This window comes from Alosa alosa, chromosome 24, assembly GCF_017589495.1.
Source record: "Alosa alosa isolate M-15738 ecotype Scorff River chromosome 24, AALO_Geno_1.1, whole genome shotgun sequence".
NCBI lineage: Eukaryota > Metazoa > Chordata > Actinopteri > Clupeiformes > Clupeidae > Alosa > Alosa alosa.
This window is the reverse complement of record NC_063212.1, coordinates 7,833,635-7,851,610: the sequence shown is the minus strand read 5'-3', so window position 1 is coordinate 7,851,610 and position 17,976 is coordinate 7,833,635. Positions and strand designations below refer to the sequence as shown.

General features: G+C 41.5%; 1 protein-coding gene across 1 annotated transcript in view; it reads right to left on the bottom strand.

The window, feature by feature from the left end:
- Window positions 1–5,208: 5,208 nt before the first annotated feature.
- Window positions 5,209–17,976, bottom strand: part of si:dkey-19b23.10 — a 13,334-nt gene continuing 566 nt past the window's right edge. Inside the window, exons 1-12 of the mRNA XM_048237068.1 lie at window positions 17,865–17,976; window positions 17,586–17,808; window positions 12,279–12,394; window positions 11,723–11,878; window positions 10,861–11,096; window positions 10,200–10,369; window positions 9,989–10,092; window positions 9,603–9,663; window positions 7,719–7,807; window positions 7,427–7,564; window positions 5,879–5,979; window positions 5,209–5,729 (exon numbers count right to left, since the gene is read on the bottom strand). The exon at window positions 17,865–17,976 is cut by the window's right edge and continues 566 nt beyond it. Of these exons, the coding sequence (XP_048093025.1) occupies window positions 5,315–5,729; window positions 5,879–5,979; window positions 7,427–7,564; window positions 7,719–7,807; window positions 9,603–9,663; window positions 9,989–10,092; window positions 10,200–10,369; window positions 10,861–11,096; window positions 11,723–11,878; window positions 12,279–12,394; window positions 17,586–17,808; window positions 17,865–17,976 (1,921 nt within the window). The 3' untranslated portion in view covers window positions 5,209–5,314. The remainder of the gene's footprint in view (window positions 5,730–5,878; window positions 5,980–7,426; window positions 7,565–7,718; window positions 7,808–9,602; window positions 9,664–9,988; window positions 10,093–10,199; window positions 10,370–10,860; window positions 11,097–11,722; window positions 11,879–12,278; window positions 12,395–17,585; window positions 17,809–17,864) is intronic.

Sequence of the window (17,976 nt, the reverse complement as noted above, 5' to 3'; positions counted from 1 at the left end):
TTATCTTAAGTTGATAAAGCAGGCAATCATCAATTAAGAAATCATCTAGTGTTGCGCCATCTTTCACTAGGGACCGTGCTACTTGCTTTGAGGCTTGGCTCTATAAACCCAGACAGGGAAAGAATCTGCCCAAAAGGAAATGAGTAGATCATAGAGTATGAGCGTCGCTCACAGAGGGTAGCCTAGCTTATGTGTGTGTGCCAATACAGCCCTCCACTTTGAAGTCAACAGCCAACTAATGTACGTGCAGAAACGTTACAAATTGGTCAACAGATGGCAGTTATAAAAGCTGATGACTTATGGCAGTGTCATGTGTATGGAAGCTTTTCTTACATTTTCTCCAGGTGCGTTTTGGACCAAAGAAAAGTCGTGCCTTTGCTAGATGGCTAGTTGAACAAGTGTCTGTCTATGGTATGACCACATGCCAAAAAATATATATATTTCAAGATGATACTAAAACAAGTTGCCAATAAAACTGGCTAATTGTGTAATGCTGTTTCTTTCATGTGTTGTTCAGTCAATGACATCTTGCATTAGCATTATCGCCCATTAGTTCAGATCACTTGAGTGTCTGTCTATGCTTTTCTGTTTTCTTCACAGCAGTAAACAGACTTAGACAGAGAGCTAGAGATGGGGTCGATGGTGAAGAAAGTCCTCTGAGACATTGTAGTGTGGCAGCCTGATACCGATGAGGACATCTACTTCCGCTGTTTACCTAAAAGCTAATAATGCAGCTATCCACACACACACACACACACACACCTGAGTTGATTACAGTATTGATAAATTACGTTTTATGACCACCAATGGATAAGCTACTGAAAGAAAAAAAAACTCCATGCGAAATACACAATTCAATTGTGACATTGCTGTTCTTCTTAGAAAGGAAGTGGAATTGTATTTCTCCACTGTCAGTTTTGACCTTGGCAGATCTCATCATATTCTTTAGGTTGCAAAGAAGTAGAAATAACAAGCCTCACAGCAGGCTTTCTGGGGGGCCCCTGTCAGTGCTGGTCAGGTGTGACTTTTTGGCTTAGAGCCACTACCAAGAAAATAATAATAATAATAATAATTTATAAAGCACTTTTCGAGCATCGAATGTGCTCTGCACTGCCTTGGGCAGCAGGGAGTGGTGGGAAGTATTAAACGGTTCATTAGAGCTGATCTCTGAATGATGCACCTGCAGTAGGCTCAGAGGGCACTGGGAGCCAGCACTGCCACCCAGAGGGGCTACAGCTGTCTGTACATCTAATCAATGGTCAACCAACCTTAATCTGTGCTCATTTAAAACTATCTGACTCACCCATTACTTACCTCTGACACCCCTCTCTCTCTCTCTCTGCCATTTCATCTGACTAAACCGTATCTGTGTTTTTATTATACTAATCTAAAACTAGTATGGGTGCTCTACATGGTGCCGTGTTTTGTTTGCTTATCAAGAGCAAATATGGAAATTGTGTCATTGTCCTCCTACACCTTGAAGGAGTGGTTCCATATGGCAGAGAGCACTAACTTTATATAGCCATGGAGTCTGGCTCGGTCTGATCCTAGTGCTGATTCAGGGGTGGAGAGGGTCTGGATCTCCACTCCACTGAGACTATTCTGTTTTAAATACACCCACCATATACAGCTAGTGTACTAAAATAAAGAAGAGCAGTTGCTTACTTTTAACGGAGCGAGACCCTTTTCTATATTTTACAGGATTGCGGGTGGATGGTAGGTGTGTTCTTTAAAGCTGTCTGAAATAGAATATCTGTGTGTGTATGTGTGTGTGTGTGTGTGTGTGTGTATATATTTATCTCTTCTTTGCTCTCTTTGGTTTTACACACACACACACACACACACACACACACATTTCTCTAAACGTCTGTTGCCTTGTAATTATGCATAGTCCCTCTTTCTCTGTTATTCTATTTCATGGGAGGCCTTGGAGTATCTGAGCGACTCACAGTGCATCTGTTGGATGTTGAGGTGCACACAGCGCTCTCACAGCCGGTGGCCCAACAGCAACTCAAACGCCTCCTGAGGGTCTCAGCGACAATCTGTTCTGCATGGCACACACCATCAGCTGCGAATACACACACGCACACACATGCACGCACACACACGCAGTATCATTCATAGATTTTCTGGTACTTCCTGTTCCTCTCGCTCACATTTATCATCTGGGGGTGAGAATATGCATAAAAGCTCTCACACACACACACACACACACACACACACACACACACACACACACACACACACACACACACACACACACACTCACTCACACACACTAACACTCTCTATCTCTCACACACATACTAGCAAAATGATGTTCACTGCGAAAGCCATGCATTTTCTCACACCTGCAGCACCTTAACAATCACCTGACTTTATCATTTCAACTTCAACTTTCAACTTTGTCAGTCTAAATGTTTAACAAAAGCTACCAGGTCAAGCATGTAAACAGTGATGAGTCAAGGTCTGAGTTCATTGTGATTGGGCCTGTATGTTAGTGTCTCTCTGTGTGTGTGTGTGTGTGTGTGTGTGTGTGTCTAGTTACTTTGTATTGTACAGATTCCTGTGAATATTTTATAAGTGTCTGTCACACATTTGTTCCTGGAACATGATATTGAGTGTTGGAGTTTATGATAATTTAGATAGAAGAGTTAACACCAGTGTCAACAGTACTTATGACACCTTTTCTTTTTCAACTTTATCCTTTATGGGCTCCCTCTTCCCTTTCCATTGAACAAAAGAAAGAAAAGTCAATGGAGAGTCAAGTATCCCGTAACAAAAGAAGGACACTTGAGAGATAACATTCAGAGTGTTGGAGGACTTGCGAGACTTGCAGTTTGGTTAATAAACTGTATGAAAAGTAGCTTTAGAGAACAACAAGACAAGGAGTACAGTCACGAAATGAAGATGCATTGAACCTCGCGTAGTCCCATTTCTCTAGACTGGGTGCAGAGCTTTTACAGGATTTAATACGTAAAAGTGTAAGGGAATGCTGTGCAATAGGGTGCTTTAGACAGATCCGGAAATATTTAAACTTTAAGTGATGGAAAATATTGCTCTGCCAATGCTGCTCTGCTGACAGTCGCAAATGAGTACAGTATATTTTCTTTATTTTCCCAAGTTATGTTTCTCCACCGTTTTAAGCTCTGCTGATACTTGTAAGCATCATGATTTAATTTGGGTTGAGGCCAAGTATTTGATCAATGCTTTTCTGTAAGCAAGCTTAAGAGGAGCATCCAATTGCTCTAAAAATACGTAGACGTTTTAGACAGAAGTATTACACGAATTGCAGATGCAAAGGTATTGAGCAAGGTGTTCTTATATTTATCTTTGAGTGGAATGTCTACATTATACTCTCTTCCAAAAGACAATGGATCTACGTATTTCCAGGTCAATTTGTGCAAAACTCCCCCATGGAAGAGTTACTAAATGGTCAAGGGAGCTGCTGAATCTTCACCTTGGGTGGACTTTGTCCATGTTGACTGGACCAGCTATTGTCTGTGTTATCATTATGAGGGGGGAGTGAGATACCCAGCCAAAGGTAACTGGTTCATGAGAGCCCATAAAGATGGCAAGGGCTGGAGACATTATCAATGAGACATGCTTATCTTCAACCACTTCATGTGTGTTCATGTATGACAGGGAAGAGGGGGCGCAGGTCATCGGATTCTGTCTACCATGGCTTCTTTTATATACTGTTGAGACTGTTGAGAATTTTACACTTATGCTGAAATGTAAAATAGTACAGTGTAGGTTTGATTAGTGAAATTAGAGCACCAGGACTATGGTCAGTGTAGGTGAAATCTTACAGAGATATCGTTATGGCTTTCTGAGGGGCAAAGAAGCTATAGGTACTGCTCCTACCACGTGCATCATGCAATGTGCGTAGGGCACCAAAGGACAGAGGGGGCGCACAAATTTATCCAATAAGAAGCTTTACTGCAAACTGCGTTTCACTCTTCTTCAAAGGATGTTTGCAATGTCAAAATGCACCAACACCATGTTACATGCAAAGATATAGATACTATTTGGGTCCTCTTAATCTCCACCATGTAACAGATTTAACACTTGCAGGAGAGGGACAAAGACAGTAGCAGATTTCAGCTGGCTTGTCATTGTGTATTTCCTTTTTAATAAACTTTTAAAAGGAATTTATGAAGGCAACAAAGACGAGGCTACAGGAGGTTGCGACTGGCGAGGTTATCCGGTTCCCACTCCTTACCATTTTTAAACTCAGATTGGTGAGAGGGCTCTAGGATGTGGAAATGTCTTATTGCTCGTTGGCTGATAAGAATGAGGATAAACTACTGAATATCTCCTCTATCTGTCTCAAAAACAAAAAAAAATGCTAAACTGCATTTTTGTGATGCAGCCTGCTCTTATTCTGAAAATACATTTAATGGAAACCATCTCAGGTGAGTCGCCCACACAGTGGTCATTAGGGGCATGATTTACTGTCGGAATATTCCATCAAGTTTTTAAATAATAGGAAGAAAAAATAGCAGGGAGCACAAAACCTTACAGCTGACCACAGTGGGAAAATTCCCAAAAGAACAGAGGTCTGTTAGTTAGGTCCGCTCCCCAGAGACAAACACCATCTCCCAGTGACTCACAGAACCAGAGGTCCAGAAGGCTGCACTTAGATGAACCTCGAAATAGAAATCCTTTTCAACGCACTGAATTTAAGAGCCAGGCTACTGGCAAGTGTTTGAATTTATGCACTGTTAACCTGAGAGACACGAACAGGACATGGAGGGATGGACAGAGAGAGAGGAGAGAGAGAGAGAGAGAGATGTCAGACAGGCTTTTCAACCACTCTGGAATAGTGTTTTTCCGAGCCAACATTAACCCCTGTCTATAGATCCACTCTCCGTGGCCAATAAGGATCAACAGATGACAGGAGTAGCAATTGATTTTCTGACAGCACTGGGAAAAAGAGTCCAACCAGCAGCCCTCTGTGTGTGTGTGTGTGTGTGTGTGTGTGTGTGTGTGTGTGTGTGTGTGTGTGTGTGTATGTGTCTAGTTACTTTTTACTCTACAGATTCCTGTGAATATTTTTTATAAGTGCATGTCTTTCTATGGCTTTGGTTAAACTAATATTGAACCTGAAATCAACTTTATTTTCAATCAAAAAGTATCCACAAATCTAACAAAAAATCAATTTATTGATCTTAAGTATTCTTAAAAAATAAAGCTTATTCAAAATATAAAAATGTATAAACATTATCTACACAAAAATATATACACAACTCCCCAACAACTGCGAATGAGTCCAGGAATTTCACAGATGAACGCATGCACTATCTGACTGCTATGGCCATTGAACTTGACCTTTGGCTCCCAGCATGGGTTTCCCTTCCGGGTCATAGTACAGAGCGCCCGAGTCAGAGACCCCCTGGAAGCCCTCCCACGAGGGGAGGCCGGTTGGGTAGAGGGGTAGCGGGGAGGACTTGGGGACGATATTGGGGCTCAAGCTGGCTAAGGACTGAGCACTGATGTTGATTGCGTGGTTTTTGGGGTTCTGGAGGAAAGTGAGACAGGCCTGAGACTGGACCAGGTTCTGCAGGAGGAGCTGGTGGTTCTGCGCAGGCTGAACCAGAACCTGCTGGTCCTGCTGGGTCACCGTGAGGTTCTTGCATGGGCCGTTGCCATCAGTCCAAGTCTCCGGCTGCTGCTGCCGATGGATCTTCATGTGAGCGTTCCTGCTTTTGATCTTATAGAACATTCTAGAAAAAAAGAAGGGAGCACAAAAGAGAAGATGACAGGATATAATGGAGTCTGCTCTGTCTAATGTAAGGGCTTCAAAAGCCTATCAACTTCTGAAGGGTGCTTTAAAGAGACATATGTTATCTGTCATCTCCTTTGTTAAACTCACTTTCCACACTGTTTGCAGGGGAAGCTGGTAGCCAGCGATGGGGTTCGGATCACGCCATCCATCCCTGCTGGGCCTGCCAGTGCCTTAGACGCCAGAGGGACCTGCGACAAGAGAAGATATACTCCAGCAACTCCCACAGACTCATGTAACCTACAATTTCCTTCCTATAGATAAATGCAACGCAGGATGCACTAACAATATGGAGCAACGTAAATTATGACCTTCCTTCCTACCAATTACTGTAGGCCACCTTCATTCTTTTTACTTTGTCTTTATTGGTATTCCACAGTCGTTAAACAGCAAGTACATACATAGAGAAAAAAAACAAAAAACAAATGAAAATGAAATAAAATAAGGAGGCCTATAACAGGAGGGGACATTTATACTCTACAGTTTTGTTTTAACTAGTTATGTCTACATTTACTTCATGTTGTAACCACCTTCCTCAGTTCTTTTCATATAATTCTTCTTTCATTTTTAATTTGTATGTTAGCCTTTCCTTCCCTTGGATTTCCTCAATGATAGTAAACCATTGTTGGCTTTCAGCCAATTCTTAGAGATAGTCTTCTTGCTCGCTGTAAGCAGAATCTTTACTAAATATTGGTCATCTTTGGATACATATTCTTCCAAGTCTCCAAGGTATAGAACCATACATGTAAAAGGCATTACATAACCCAAGATCTCACATAAAACGTATTAATGATTAAATGATTATGTGATTGTAATCATTCAATTCTTTGGATCACATATTCTTCAAATAGAAAACACATGTTGGTATCTGTTACATCTGTTAGTCTGTTAGCAGTGTTCTTACATATACAGTATATATATACTGTATAGAACCATAACAGATAACAGATGTAAAATACCAACATGTGTTTTTAATTGGTTGTCCTAGTTTAAGATGTTTTGATGATAGAAACAAGACTTCTTACAATATATATATATATATATATATGTATATGTATATATATATATGTATATGTATATATAAATGTATATATATATATATACTTATATATATATATATATTATAAACATTCTAAACTATTATGGGAGATCTAAGGATTGGAATCCAGATGCTGAGCCACCCGCTATGACGCTGTGTGAGATTCTCCGTCGCCCTTAGTAACCGATTAGAGCGGGGAGGCCGGGGGGGGATGTATGATGTGGAATTGTGGTCATGCAGCTCATTATTAGCTGTGGTTTTATGAGACGGGAGGAACAGCATGTCTGCACACAGGGGAGCTGCATGAGAAAGCAACATGGGACATGGCAAACCTCAGCAGCAGGGTCTGTGGTGTGTGTGTCTGAGTGAGTGGGTCTGTGTGTGTGTGTGTGTGTGTGTGTGTGTGTGTGTGTGTGTGTGTGTGTGTGTGTGTGTGTGTGTGTGTGTGTGTTTGTGTGTGTGTGCATGTGTGTGTGGTCATGCATATATGTGTGTGTTTGTGTGTGTGGGTGAGTTTGTCCGTGTGTGTGCAGGTGCAGGTGTTCATGCATGTGTGTGTGTGTGTGTGTGTGTGTGTGTGTGTGTGTGTGTGTACTCACTCTGTTGACTGAGGCAGCTCTAGCCTCCTGCTCCAGCTCTAGCTCCCTCTCCCGCTCCCTCTGCCGTCTCTGTTTGTCCGGGAGCCGCTTGGAAAGGTAGTAGAACTCCACACACTGGGAAACTCGCTTTGTCTTCACCTGACACACACACACACACACACACACACACACACACACACACACACACACCAAGACAATAAGCTTAACAAAAACCTTCACATCAGCAAGTCTAACAGTTAAGCTGTTGAAGATATAGGATGACAGCGAATATCAAGAGGATGAGGAAAATTACCATTTTTGAGATGAGAGAGAACTCTTTGCCATACATGGCGTAGGCTTTGAAGAACAATCTCTTTTCATTCAAATGCCAGACATCGCTCCCTACAGTGGGACAAATGGGGATGAATGAAAAGAAAGTAATTACTAAATGCCAGCATCAGAGCATTTTCAAAGAATTGACCTGAATATACAGTAAATTAACCAACTAAGACTACTTGCCTTACAGTTATACAGTTACGAAACCAAAGCATATCAGTCAAAAAAGTGTAATAAAAAAGAGTAAACCTTCCAGGCATTAGGAAATGCATGTTGTACAATTTCACTTCAAATTCAGACAAGGGCACAAAAGGCTAGCAGAGGCCATTAGAAACTACATAATTAGGTATTTGACATTTGTTAACTGGAAATTCAATTACTCTTAATATATAGCAGACTTAAAGGCACCCTTAAAAGTTTGTTTACCTTAACATAATGTTTCCAAAATCATTTTGATGGCACATAACCTCATAATATTACCGCTTCTGCCATTGTCTGAGCGGCCCTCTATATGCGATTACCAACCTAGCAACTTTCGGGTAGGAACACACAGAACTCAACTGCTTTGCTTGTGAGATGCAAATCACATGGTATGTAGAGTGGCCATGGCCTATTATAAGGAACTCGTACTGCCCAGAGACATGAAAAACACACCTTGTATGGAGCTGACTAAACAACAACAACAACTTATTTAGCTATATACTTTTATAGCACCCAAAGCACTTCACAGTGCAGGGGTAACCTCACTAACCACTACCAGTGTGTAGCACCCACCTGGGTGATGCATGGCAGCCATTATGCACCAGAGAACGCTCACCACCCACCAGCTAGAGGTGGAGAGTGGGGGAATGAATGAATGAGCCAATTACACTGTGGCATGATTAGGGGGTCAGATTGAATGAGCCAATTACACTGCGGCATGATTAGGGGGTCAGATTGAATGAGCCAAGTTGGGAATGTAGCTGGGACTCCGTGGGTATGCCCTGTGTCCTCCCCAAGTCTTCACTTTATGCCAAACTGCCCTGAGATGGGGGTCATTCACACTGACTGACACCAACTCAGTGTTACAAAAGCGACCGGCATGTTCCACCTATCTATCACCACTGTCCAGTTAAGATAAGGGCTGGGGAGAGGGGTCAGAAAGTAGATTAGATGATGGTGTACGTGTGTACCCAACTAAACAGGGTGGGTCTTAGGTCATGAGAACTCCCTCTGACCTCAGCCTTTTGTAATAATGTCAGAATGATACTGTTACATGCCTTATTGTTCTAAGGTCCCACATACAGTTTTATCCTGGTTATGACATCAACAACGACAGCAGCTCAAAGTATTTAAAAAATGAAAGTACCCCATCAAAACTTTGAAAGGTTTTAAACATGGTTGTGGTCATGTTTCTTTAGCAGAATCTTTTGTCCAAAGCGACATACAATAATGACAATAAACATTATCATTAGAGATTAACAGTTTAAAGTAGTCATATTTGCAGTGGTCTCTGAATTTTGAATAGGACCCTCAACTCATTTGAATGTCACTCAACAACCATAGGATGACATCAGAAAAATGTGCAGTGGTCTCTTCATTTTTTCCAGAGCTGCATATTCCTCTATGGGAACAAAAATGGAACTTTGCAGGGTTGCATATAGACCCTTTCAACAATAAAAACAAAAACAATGCTTGAATGTTCTATTTGGGCCCCAATCTACTTCCTCTGCATTAAGATAACATATGGAATGTTAAAACGGAAGTCTTATGGGGCCAACTATGATGCTGATAATGGAACTCTCTTGAAAGGGTCCATATCCCACTGTATGGAACTAAAAGGAACTTCAGGTTCAGGTCACTGGGTTGGTGTGGAGGCTACCTGAGTAATGGTAGTCACCGGCCGGGAACGGATGGGAGAAGAGCAGCATCTCCACAGCAGTCTGTAAACACACCAGGAGAGCAATAAAACACCTCAGCCAAGGATAGACTAATCACACATTAGACCCAGAGAAGACAAAATAGCCAGGGTTTACAAAAGTACAATAAAATCAGTCGAAAGTAACATGCTATTAAGAGAGCCGTGTGTGTCTTGATTACATGTCGCAACCAGAAGCATAAAAAGAGAGGTCTTTACTGTGGCAGTTAACGCTCTGGGTAAGGAAATGTAATTAGGGAGCCTATTAGTAGGAGTAGATGTGCCATTAGCCAGCAATGTGTTACTGTGCTGGTAAATTGAGCAAACCTAGACGGATAAATCAAACTGACCATTATGTCACCCTGACAGTGGTGCAGGCAGTGGAGAGCGAGCTCCACGTTGGTGCCCCCTCCTGGTACAGCTCCGGAACTGCAGAGCTCCAGCACCCGCTCTACTGAAAGAGGATTATATGTGTTATGTAAAGTCAATTTAATCTGCAAAAAAGGCTACAAATACATGCCATGAAAAATGTCAGCTGATGTCACGCTATATAGGCCCTGCCTTGTTCCTGAAGTATGGTGTCATTATCCAGCTCCTTGGATGGTTTCCATAGTAACTGCACCGAGAGAGGTTCATCAGTGTCCAGCTCCTCCTCCTCCTCGTCCTCTTCAGCGTCCCGTGTTAACAAACTCGGCAGCTCCGCCTGGAACTCTGGACCGATGTTAATTCCTCTGAGAGAGAGGAGAGAGAGAGAGAGAGAGAGAGAGAGAGAACAGGGTGGTTTTCACTGAACCATTCACCAACATAATCATTACTACATCAAACATAAATAATAGAGTGCAATGATAGCCTACCCCTGTGAGAGTGAATCATTTATTGATGAACTATTGATGAACTTAAGCATTAAATAGAGCTCATTCTCAGGGCTGAAATTAGCATCATTGCCTTTGACAACAAATAACAAAAAGTCACTTTTCAGTGTTCTGTAACAAATGCCAAATCATGTCTTTATAAATGAAAATAACTCCATTTTAACAGTGCTTCTGAACATCGCCTTTTACATATTTTTGTCTTCTATTCAATCCTCCTACTCATACCTGAAAGTAATGTTGCACATCCTCCCCTTGAACTTATCACCCCTGACTAATCATAGCTCTTGGGTCTGTAATATCCCACGTCATTGATTCAGTAATTTCTCGGCTTCCCATCCAGGTTTTCCTACCTGTGAAGTAAGGCTCTCTCTCCACTGGCTGTGCTCAGATCCCTGTCCACTGCTGTGCTGAGGGGCGCCAGGCTACTGAAGAGGCCCGTCCCACGCCGGTGGGGGTTTAGCATGGGCTGCGGCGTGTAGCGGAGCGTGGCGTCGGTCATCCCGTCCCAGTCCAACACGTCCACCTCCCTAGTGGCCTGTAGAATGCTCTGGAAAGGAGTTCCAGCGTAGACCTGGGGGCTCACATTCTAGCAAAGGGACAGGAGGGACGAGAGAAGTGATTAGTTTCACTACAAGACAGTTTTCCAATCTAGCATTGCACTGACATCCTCCCACCACTAGGGGGTCAGATTTGATTGGGAGCTCCATGGAGGTGCACAAGACCTCTTGGAAGCTTCTGAGATAACATTTTAAAATGTATTATTGACTAGCCTACCACAGTGCATGGGTAGATACAGTACTATGAGACCAAAAACTTTTGAGGTCTGGGCCTGTAATTGGAAATGAAAATGTTACAATACAATTTCTTCCTTACTGAAAAAAACATGACAAAGGCTATAAACGAAGAATTTAGCATGAATCTTTATGTACTGTTACATTACCCCTAAAATGATGCTGCAAATTTTAAACAACTTGGTCTGCCTCAGTGGTTCTCAAAGCGTGGGGTGGGCCCCACTAATGGGCAATAGAGACATGACAACATGACAGTCTTTAATATTGCCTATCTTTTTTGACAAGGAAGATCATAGATTTAAAACAAAACAGCCACACACAAACATAAGAGTCATAAACAGACCAACATATGAATTAAAATAACATCTGATCCAGCTGTGGAAACAGCAGCATGGCTGTATAATAGCGAAACAGTATCTACCTGGATATGCGTGTGGCTCACAGGCTGGTTCATCAACATCTGCGAGCTCACGCAGGGTCGGACCTCCTCTCCTGCCCGGTGGCCATTGGTCTGTAGGTGAGGGGTCAGTGAGGTCAGGCAGACGGACAGCGATGAGGGGACAGAGCATGGAACCACCTATAACAGGAGACCCAGTAAGAGGAACCTCAACAACAATATCCATCGCAATAACAAACAGATTTCCTCTGCATTGATGATCACAAATAGCACATTGCAGCATATAAAGCATATAGCCTATATATTTGTCTCTAGTTGTACTTATAGAGTACTTATAAGCTAGTTTTAAAAAGGTATTACATTATTTCACTTGTACATTCTAAGGTGATGTTTTAAAAGAGTTTTAAGAGTTTTGCAAGAATGGTGTGCTTTTGCAAGACATTTATAATGTCGCTATGCTGTTTTGAAATTTTTATATTCATATTACTGACAGAGCCTGAAATCATATAGAATATAGAGAGCACTGAGGCACTGACACTGATCTATAAAGAAAGTTCTTTATATATCAGTGGGCACTGACCGTAGACCAGGTCATGTGGCTGGCAGAGGACACAGCGTCTGGCCCGAGCTGGGGCTTCGTGCAGGACTGTGGGTACTGGGACAGCGGCGAGCTGATAGGCGTTTGCAGGCCGCAATCTGAGGATCATGAAACACCAGCATGAGCACAAAGAGGAAGATAGTGACTAAGTGTGTTGTTTTCAGGCATTTACAGTTTTTTACAATTGTTTACACACGTTTTCAAAACTCTGTGTCTATTTTTCAAAACTCCACACACAAAACCCACAACTGCTCACACAAAATGCAAAATGCCCCAAATCTCCAGCAAAATGACACACAACATTCAAAATGTCAAAAACACATGTTTAAAGCAAACATTAAGCCTCACATTACAAACACTTTTGTCATAATATGACATTTTGGATACATCATGTACACACTGTTGCTCAAAACCTAAAGCTCTTCTGTCTTAGGTATAGGTATATGTATAGGTATTAGGTATATGTATTTCCATACAAGAGTGAAAGTTACGGTATCAACAAAGAGAAGTTGAAATACACAGTAAAAATGCAAGCAATATTGAAACCAAAAATAGTGATTTTTCCCAAATAATTTGCTGTTGGGGGGGGGGGTCGTGTACAGTATGTATTCATAGGCCTATAGACCCTTTCAACTGCAGAAAGAAACAATTCTACAGTAAGCGTTCCTAAGGCATTTCTGGAGGCACAGAAAAATGTATTGAGCTAATGGTACTGTAACATGGGGACAAACAAAAATAGAGTAAAAAGACACATTTTACATAAAGTCAACTTTTTGTAGAACATTACTGTAAGCTAAAGTCCGATTACTGTATTTTCTCTATTTTCAAAGTATCTGCATTGGTTCTGAATATTTCAACCGGAAATCCTCTAGGAGCAGATTGAAAGGGTCTATACCTATATAGAGAGTATATCTATTCATAGACCTATACTAAGGCAATGATTGGATGGTGTTCAGTAAAGAGTGTTTGCACATGTGAAGAGAAAGAGTGAAGCACTGGTGATTTAGTGTGGCATTTTGATGGGTTGTGTTTGAAGAACGAAATCAAGTTACTTCCTTAGATACTTTGTGAAATTGTGTGTGGTGTTTTGCAAAATGTGTTTTAGTCAATTGAAAACTGAGTCAAACACTGAGAATTAATGTATGGTTTTGCAGATTTGGTGTCGGGTTATGATGTTTGGAAGACATGTTTAGAAAATTGTGTGACAAGCAAAGATTTAGTGTGTAAGCAGTTGAAAAAAACTGTACTACAATAATCTTATCTTCTGTGCCTAAAAAACAAATCCCTAAGTGTTGATAATAGTCTACACAACAATGGGACCTGCTTTTCATTCGAACGTCATGGGAATGTGTGTGTGCGTGTGCGTGTGTGTGTGTGTGTGTGTGTGTGTGTGTGTGTGTGTGTGTGTGTGTGTGTGTGTGTGTGCATGTGTGTGTGTGTGTGTGTGTGTGTGTGTGTGTGTGTGTGTGTGTGTGTGTGTGTGTGTGTGTGCATGTGCGTGTGTGTGTGTGTGTGTGTGTGTGTGTGTGTGTGTGTGTGTGTGTGTGTGTGTGTGTGTGAAATGAAACAAAATGGGAGTTCCTTGTGAGTATAAGGTCACGGAGGACAAGGTTTGTTTTTCTGAAGCGGAAGACATTGTGAATAAGACCACCGGCAACCAGTCTCGGCTTGCTGCGAAATCTCAAGCCCACATCAATCAGTCATCTGAGCTGTGGTGTTTCCACCAAAGCTGAAAATTGCGAAAAATCCAGTAAATGTGCAGGAGCTATACCTCTGTATCTCACAGTAATGTACATGATGATTAAAAGCAAAAACGAGTGATAAGAATCTTTCACACTGGCGAAAAATTCCACTCCAGCATGGATACAGTACATACAGGTGTTGGGGATGTACGCTGAACAGTAAATAACATGTGACATGTTAATGTCATAGCAGACAACACATGTACCACCTTCCAATGGAATTTATCACCCAACGGAGATGCACTAATTTCTGTTCACAGCTCTGTTTCCACCCTCCCACTGCGGGTTTAACAGCCCCCTTGTATGCGGTTGTAGGATGAATGAGGAGAGGCTACAGGTTGACACCAACACTGGCAGGGATCTCTCCTCAGCCTGACGGAGAACGGATGCACCCACAGCCTCAATCTCCCCTTGGACACTGAAGTCTCTGTGTCAAGGTACTGTAGGGACAACGCATTTGTTTTTAATAGTGTACGTTACAGTTCTTTGTTGTTCTAGGTCTTTCCTCTAGCTTGTTTATATTCTCACTGGGATATCCCTGACACAAGACACACCTATACCATTAAATGTGCCTTAGAATGTACTTTTAAGTGCACAAATACTATCACTGCTGATAAGACATGCATATTCAATATATAGGCTACTAAAGTCATTTTTAATACCAAACAAATTAGTTATATCATGGGAGCAATTTACATTTCTGAACAACTTCAGCAACACACACACAAGCTAAAGTATAAATCTGTAGCTCTGTATCACAACCAAAGTGCATTTTAGAAATGTTTTACATAATGACTAAATTAATTAGTCCTAGAGCATTATCTTGAAAAAATCTTTGTACATGTATTTTTATACAATTGTAAGTGGTCTTGTTTTTTTTTGGTCTTGTGCCCTTCTTCATAGCAGTGTGTAAGATAGAGATGCTTTTAAAGATAGAGATGCTTAGATAAGATAGAACTTCCCATGACCCAGATACTTCACTGGTAGGCCTGCATCCCCTGACCCAAAATGGCATTTTACTACATTTATACTGTATGACATGTACTGTATACAATACTCCACCATAAAGGCTGTTGTATTTGGTAATTACATTAACATTTATTTATTTAGCAGACACTTTTCATCCAAAGTGACTTAGATATGTCAATTATATTACAAGGGACTACATTGTACCTGGAGCAACTTGGGGTTGGTGCACAATGGTTGAGTGCACAATGGCACAACTTGGGGTTGAGTGCGCAATGGTTGAGTGCCCAATGGCACAACTTGGGGTTGATTGCGCAATGGTTGAGTGCACAATGGCATAACTTGGGGTTGAGGGCACAATGGTGGAAGCCTGGAATTGAACCCACAACTTTCCAGGCTACTGCATGCTAGCCCAGCTCATTAACCACTACACTACCACCACCGTGACTACACAGCAGGACTATCTGAATGTCACACTAATGGGAGCAATGCCAAAGTGATCCACTGGACAGTAGGAGTTGATTAAGTCAAACATATCCTTTGTAGTAGCACCAGCAGGCAAACAACAATGATATTTGTAGTGTAGTAACTAGTAACTAATTCTTAGTTCTATCCACAGTAGTATGTAATTTGTGACTAATTTGTAGTTGTGTCTGCAGTAGTGTCTAATTAGTGACTAATTTGTAGTTGTGTCTTATTACAGTGCTATTACATCTCTAGGCCAGCAGTGACTCAGCCAGGACTACAGTTTGCTGTGGTTTGTTATGTCTTCAGCAATGATAAAAACCTGCCCACAACATGACAAAGCACTGATCACCTTTGAAATATACTAGTTGAACGTTCATCTTCTCCAAGTAGGCGACTTGTTCCACCGTCATTTACCTCAAATTCCAATATTTTTGTCTCTAGCAGCCATGTATTACATTTATTGAAATACATAATACTATATGTCTGAATCCACAAGAATACTTATGAGCTAGCTTTAACAAATAATACTATATGTCTGAATCCACAAGAATACTTATGAGTTAGCTTTAACAAATAATACTATATGTCTGAATCCACAAGAATACTTATAAACTAGCTTTAACAAGAATGGTCTGCATTTGCAAGACATTTAGAATGTTTTGCTGGTTTGATGTAAAGTTTTGTGATTACTGTGATTTTGCAAAGACAGCCAATAATTGCAAAAATAGCACCAATAGGCAATCAGAAAATGTTGTAAATAACCTTGAACTATACTTAAACACAACTTTCAAATGACTTTAACATTACTTTAAAATTCTATACTTTTGGAATTGATAAATAAATATTGTTATATTAAATATTTTGAAAGAGTACCAGCAACGTTATCAAGTCAGAGAGCAATCTAGAAAGCGTTATGCATCCAGTGTTTAACTTGTAAAATATACTGTATATTCATTATGACATATGCTACAGTTTAATTTTTATAACGTATATTATAACATAAAAAATAATTATTAAAAAAAATGCCTTAAACTAGGACAAACTTGCAGTGACTAAAAACAGTGCTTGAGAACTGAGAAGAGCTACATAGCCTAGTTAGCTAACTGATGCCTATCAGCAATACACCTGGCAATGTGCTAGCCTGTTATGAAGCTTTTATATTTTCGCAGTGCTGAGCCTGGAGCACATTACAAAGATGGCTATTGAAAATGAAAAATGGTTTTATCAATCCTTCAAAGCAAAGAACACAAAAACACATATCTGTTTCAAGACACAGATAGCATCTCTATTACAAACTGACTTGTATAACCCGACACAACTTCTAAGTCTCATCTATCTAAGCCGCATACTCTACTTCAACACAACCCAGACACATGGAGAGTTCCTTCCAGGATCATGAATATGAACTCGAACTCAATAATACCAAGTCACATTCTGACCAACTGACACTGAGGAGATTGTAGTATTTTTTCTCCTTCAAAATATGTCCCAAAATGTATCAGCACAATTACTCAAATGAAAATACAAAGCCTGACACATAGTGCAGAAAAGTCTGATTGATGGCAAAACATGAACACATATACACACACACACACACACACACACACACACACACACACACACACAAACCACGTATGCCTAGACACTGACTTTTTCACACGGAAAACTATGATACTTATAAAATATGGTAAGAGAGACTCAACAAACAAGACTCAAACAAACACAACAGCACTATATACTTCTATACACAATTACTCAAATGAGAATACAAAGCCTGACAAATAACTAAATAGTGCAGAAAAGTCTGATTGATGGCAAAACATTAACACATACACACACAAACGCATGCACGCACACGCTCACAAGTGTGCGCACACACACACACACACACACCGCGTACGCCTGGACAGTGACTTTTTCACAGGGTAAACCTCAAGACTTGGTATGAATACGGTAAGACGGTAAGAAGTGTGTGCATCATTGATAGACTCCAATTAATATGAACTGTGTGTATGCACAGTATGCTTTGCTTACATCATCATCAAGAGCCTTGTTATTTGTATAGTTCAGGGGACAAGCGCAGAATGTGAATATGAAGGTTTTAGTGTGTTACCTGCACTTCCATAGTCATTGTGCTGGCCGGAGTCCAGATGTTTCAGATGGAATTCCTCCTCGGGGTAAAGAAGGGAGTCTCTGCCCTGGCCAATGGGTGGGGTTGGGTCCCTGCCCCTCATAGGCACCTCAGCTGACGGCTGCAGCCAATGGTGGAGCGGGAACTTGGGCGTGAGCGTCGGCGATTGGCTGGAGGGGTAGAAGGGCTGCAGGGTGGGGAAGAACTGCACGGGCCAGAGCAGGAGAGGTCCAGCTGGTGCTGGGCGCCGGGGGGCAGAACCTCGGCCTGGAAGGAGGGCGGGAGGTGCATCCGTCGCGGCGGGGAGGAGACTGGGCCGGCCGGCAGGGGGGTCGGGGGTGGACTGAGGACGTGGGGAAAGGCGAAGGAGTTA